The sequence below is a fragment of the Meles meles genome, chromosome 11 (assembly GCF_922984935.1).
Source record: "Meles meles chromosome 11, mMelMel3.1 paternal haplotype, whole genome shotgun sequence".
Taxonomy (NCBI): domain Eukaryota; kingdom Metazoa; phylum Chordata; class Mammalia; order Carnivora; family Mustelidae; genus Meles; species Meles meles.
The window spans coordinates 35,016,501-35,022,500 of NC_060076.1; the positions used below are offsets into that span (position 1 = coordinate 35,016,501).

Genomic DNA, 6,000 nt, shown 5'->3' on the forward strand with positions numbered 1-6,000 from the left:
CTTCCTTTCACAGAAGCTTTAGAAAATGGCTTTTTGATGATTTGGCAAACTGTATTTATTTTTAAATGAATCTCATTTATTGAGATTGATAATTCCAGGTTTCATTTGCTCTGAAATTGCATTTTCCAATTGCTTCCAATGATAAGTTCTAGAAAAATGTGGTCCAACATGCCAGTGAAATAAAGATTTATTAAAAAAAAAAGAAAGAAAACTCAGTTGACCTACTCTGTAAATGTAGTAAGTACATTTTATACTGAATTCTAAACATGGTGAGATTGAAGTAAAAAATTGCTAGCAAAATGTTGACATTAAATACTTTAAGAACAAGGTGAGTATTTAAATATATATATAAGCATTCACATACATTTTCCATCCAAAAAAGGTTTTAAAGTTTTAGTCACTGTCCAAATGTCTTTCTATCTGTTATACATGGAGTAATAGAAAATAGTCATCAGTGCTCATTCAGAAATTGTTTTTAGTCAGACACCAAGTAACCTGAAACTAAAGCATTTTCTGATTTATTTTGTAGTACTACAGTGGGAAGACAGCCTTGAGGTACTACAAAATAGCTGAGTGCCTTCTGAATCATCACAGCATGATTACACCCATCTCAGTAGTATTTCAGCAGTAAGGGCATATTTAATGTGAAAACTAAATTTCTGAAAATTGACAGAGATATAAAATCTCAATAGCAACTTTTAACCCATCAAAACATTGAAACAGCAATACCAGATCCTGAGGGAGGAAAAACCCCTACAGCTGAAACAAGAGTATTCCTGGTTCTTGAGGAAGTCCACAAAGTGAACTGAACTACCAAAATAAGAGCTTCTGAGATGAATTTGTATATGATAATCTGTATGCCAGGCCTCAAGATAAGGTACCCCCCAAAAAGTTGATTTAAATGTTCCAAAATAGAATGAGGCCTAGTTCTCACTGTATTCTGGAGTTATAGAACACTTTAAAATACAGTATGTAATCAGTTCTATTTTCTTAAACACACCCATGGAAAAGGACATATCATATCTACTGTGGATGGGTTCTTATGGGTTTTGCAGTTCTGGGTATGTAGCCAAAGAGCTCTCAGAAAAAGATTTAGGATTCCCAGTACGTATTCAATTAAGAGAGAATGAGGTACCCCCCCCCCCCAAAAGAAAAGATTCTGGCTTGGGCTGACTTCTGGAAACTTAGTTTTTCATTTAAGTTATTTTTTAAAAATCCACTCCAGTGTTAGGCAGTTAGAAAATTGTTACCCATCCTATCTTACATCACAATTCCAGGATAAAAACTTTTGGATACCTTTTGCCTCACAACCAAATTCTACTTTGTTATTCCTCCCTTTTGGACTACAGAGCATAGCTCTAGAGTTCAACTGAAATCTGTTACCATTTAGGGTTACCTTCTGTGTGGCATGGCATAGGATGCCTTAGAGTAACATTCTCCTTTAGTGTAAAATCCTCATTTCCATACTGTGAAAACGCAGAAAACACATTTCTAAATTGATGTTCCCAGGTAAGCAGAGAAAAACCGAGGAGCAAAACGAAAGAAACTGTTAATTATGGTCCATAAGATATACTCTGGCATTCAACTAGCTCAGGTAAGACATTACGGATTACTACTGAATTCCGGTCACCAGCTTTTTACCAGGCTAGACAGGAAGGCAAAGAAATCCTACTCCTCCCCATTTCCCTGACAGCAAGTATTTTACTTTTTAAGTATGAATTCTAGGCATTCCAAACACCATATAAAAAGAAGCATTTAAAAGGTAATTCTTCCAAAAAGGTTACGTTTGCTTTCTATTTAAATTGTTAGCTATAAAGATAGTAGGTTGTAACATATTTTAACAAAGCACACAAAGAAATCCAGGCGCAAAATTAAACATAAAAGATGTATTGTCCTTTTTGATTCTTAACACACACAGCCCCCAAATAGCAAACTCCTAGTTACTTTTTTTAAAGTAAGTAGATTAAAAAAACAAGATTAACAAAATGTCCAAAGCATGTCAAATTATAGCCTTTACTAGTTAAAAATTCTGTTGGTTGTAAAACTCTGTTGGTGGCCATTTTGGCCTAGGATTTTTAATATAAATGAGACTAGAAATGACAGGGAATGGGGGAAGGGACTTTCCTTCTTGAATAGTTAAAGAGGGAAAATTTTATCTAGAATGAGTTATCTGAAAGATGAAAAAGAATATTCAAATTCAGGCTACCAAAATCTGAAAATATAACAGAAATTAAAATACAAGAAGAGTGGTATAGTACTGAAGATTTTAAAAACTTTACAAACGTTTCTGGAGGAGTAAATACATAAACTATTTGGGGAAATTACTTAATTGCTAAATAAAAATAACATATTTTTCTTTTTCTCATGCAGGGCTCCAAAGTGATTGTCTAAAGTCATTGAATTATATGTCATAAGTGTATAGTTATTAAAATATACCAAGAAAAATGACATGGCCAAATTAGTTGTTCTAACATGCATACATAATATGCATATGTATCTATGTAGATATACATGAAGTATCTTTTTATCAGAGTTTTACTGGCATGTACCCTTTAGAATGATGGTCTTAGTTATTTTTAATGAAGTCCAGTCAAATTTGGTTAAGAAGCTGTTCTATTTTAGGTTATATTCAGATACAAGCTGTTAAGAAGACTTTATTTTTATCTCACTTAACTACTGAAAACAGTAAACATTTCCCTTCTTTAATTTTCTTCTTACTTTAGAATGTGTCTTAAGAAATTTTTGATTTGGAACATTTTACAAGCCACTTATACCAATCAACCTCACCATCTTTCTTGTGTATATGAGAAATAATGCTCTATTTAATCTACAGACCTTTTTTTTTTTTAAAGAAAGAAAGCAATTCCTAAATAGACCTTAAATTGTAGTTGTTAAACTTTAAGCTGTGTAAATGTCCTTCTAGTCTTACTGATAAAAAGCAGATAAAAGCAAGTGAAAAGTTCTCAATGTACGCATTTCCAAACTGGATATACTAATCTACTTATTCCCCCAAAAGCACAGTTCATTTTGGGTAAGAAATGGACACTTTTCGAGTTAAAGAAAATTAATCAATGATTAAATGCAGAAATTTCCAGAGTTTTAAGAAGACTGGTTTAAAGGAATATACAGTGGCAATTCTAATCTAGGCTTCATTGCTTGGTCATTGCGGAGTGATGGCACATTCACATGTGAGGGCTACTATAAGTCAATAGATGGCAGTCCATCGCCTAGTAAAAGGGCTGAAGATGATGAAACTCACCATGCATCTTGCTTTTATTCAAGATTAAATATTGCTTAATTACAAACATTTGGATTTGCATATACATAATTATTTACTGATTTTATTTTAGATGGACTGATACGTAGACACACGTTATAACTGTACTAGTTTACCATTTGTATTTGCATAGTAAACTAATTCTGAATTACTAAGTATTAATTTAAACTTGACAATTAGAAATCATGAGAGTTACCTGCAGTATTATTTTGAAAAATTAATCAGAACTCCAGAGTGAGAAAAACGGATTTTCAAAATGATTTTGTTATACTTATCAACAGAATATATTATAACTCTCCAGAGGGAAATTCATTCTGTTGTCACTTGTTTTTTCCCAACTATTCTTTTAAAAATGTTTTTCAAAAGCTATACTATCAAACAAACTTTCAAATAATTCTGTTATACTAAACACCGATTTCTATCCTTCTATGATAGTTATATAAACAAATATAGGTGCAAGTAATGAAAAGAGTGTCTTTAGAGCAATACTTCCCACACTTCAAGTTTTCAAGGCTGGAATTCTCTAACTTAAGGGAAAAGGGAAAAGAAATGCAATTGCCAAATCATTAGGCTATTAATAAAAATACTGATGAAGAAAACTGCTATGTAGTTATAAAAAGTGACTGTGCTGTTGAAAAATATATGATTGGATTTCAATCAAGTTTAGCTATAATGATTTCACCCCAGCATGTTAGGACCAAAAAATCTGCTACATAAGTATATACATGACATATCCATAGGGGTTATATCTGTAAGATATGTGTCTTAACATACGCAGGGGCGTGTATGTGTGTGTTTTGGTATAACACTAAATATTTTAACAAAACCCAATTTGGGACTGAAGGATAGTTGAGGAACCATAGCTTTCCAGTGAGAATCTTTACATAGATTTAACAGTGATAACAGAATATGAAAACATATTCCTCATGAAAACATATATTATTCCTTGCGTCCTGGGCCTGTGATAGACATATTGGTAGTTTGAGTCACATGGTTTACTTTTTATTTCTACAAGAGGAGAGCAATAAGAGGACATGTTTTTGTCAAACTTTGTCCTTTCTATTTTTGCCACCTGAATTCCTATAACCAAAACCTTTTTGATACGTTAACCTTAAGGAACAGCTTTTATAACAGTTATAACTGTGTAACTATAAGAAAAATTTTTATTATTGTGTCTTACTCAGTGTAGCACATTTATTATATGAAAAAATGACTACCAGGGCTATGGTGAATTACTGAAATTATTTAAGTAGAATATTAAAAACCAACTTCGTAACACTGAGCACTAGTCAACTGATTCCATAGTAAATTATGTTTTCTACTTCTACTTAGCCTAAATTCAGAATAAGAGGAACCCAGATAATTGAATAACCTGAATGATATTAAGCAGATGTTTATATACTCTGAATAAGTTAAGAGGAACTTAAGAATATGACAGTTGAATTGTTCTATATGAAAGATACATTGAGCTTTTTTTTAGTTTCATTAAAAAATGTGCAAAAAATTTCAATAAAGCCAGAAAAATGATTATGGAAGATATTATGGACTGTGTGCTTATGGACTGTAGATAATATAACAGTTTAAAGATACTGGATTACTATTATTTTTTTAATGGCTCCTAGCATACTTTTCCCCTTTAATTTAATGAATTAGTCCAGGAAGACTGAGATACCATGATGTAATCATTAAATGATGTGAGTAATAAAAAAACAATCAAAATCTTTTCAGAACAGGAAGACAGAGAACAGACTGGTGGGCAGGGGAGAAGAGGAAAAGTATATTATTGCTTTCTCAGTGCAAAAACTCTTCAGATGTTTATTATCTTCCAGTAGAAGATGCTTGTCTATATTTTATGGTCAGCAGTTCAGAGAGGGATAAATAGGCTAGGTCTTGGGGAAAATAAAAAAGGTGTTTCTACTCACCGTTAGGTGATACTGCCTCCAGATTTCTGGGCAAGCCTGGAAAATAAAAATATTGATCAGCTGGGAGCATGAAACAAGGTACTTTACAGCCTGTTGGTTTTGGCATAACCCAGCATCCACCGGTGTCGGTCACAGGAAAATAAGAAGCTTAACAGAAAGGGTCTGCATTTCAGCTTCAAAAACCTGGCTAGACAGTTTAATTGAATTTTACACTGGTTTAACACACTCCCTGCCATTGTCAGAAAGCCAGTAACAAAGTTTTCTCTCTCTTTTTTTCTTTTTAGGTTAGAAGTTTTGGGGCACTAAGATGTGATTAAGAGCCATAACTCAGTCAAACTGATAAATGAACAGCAGTGGTCAAAATCAGTAAGACTAAGTACACATTTTAAAAGAATATTTTGAACCTTGCTAGTATGATAAAAAAAAAACAATTTAATAACTTTAAAGAAGACTTCACTGGGGTTATATATTTCTGATGTCTGTTGCCATCCTTTACCAAATCAGTTGCTGCTAACCTTCAATACTCTGTGAAATAGAGTAAAAAGAGAATTAAAACAAAAAACAGCTTTAAGAATGTGAAGTCCACGTCTTTTCCCTTAAAAGTTGTCTTCTCTATCTGTACATTTATAGGCAAATAACTTAAAATAAATCTCAGTGATTTTGTAAAATATGGATTTATTGAGTTAGAATAAACAAGCAACAAACAACAGCAGCAAAACAAACAAACAAAAAAAAAGGAGATAATTCCTTGTGGATACAAATAACAAATCTTCTTTTCTTATACTTAAATTAGGACTCTGT

The 6,000-nt window shown here is 32.4% G+C and overlaps 1 protein-coding gene across 2 annotated transcripts in view; it reads right to left on the reverse strand.

Annotated features, from left to right (window-relative positions):
• The window catches only part of ZCCHC7 (zinc finger CCHC-type containing 7), a 253,110-nt gene that overhangs the window by 23,561 nt on the left and 223,549 nt on the right, over nt 1–6,000 (reverse strand). For both annotated transcript variants that reach the window (XM_046022994.1, XM_046022993.1), the window contains exon 6: nt 5,200–5,235. In XM_046022994.1, the coding sequence (XP_045878950.1) occupies nt 5,200–5,235 (36 nt within the window). The remainder of the gene's footprint in view (nt 1–5,199; nt 5,236–6,000) is intronic.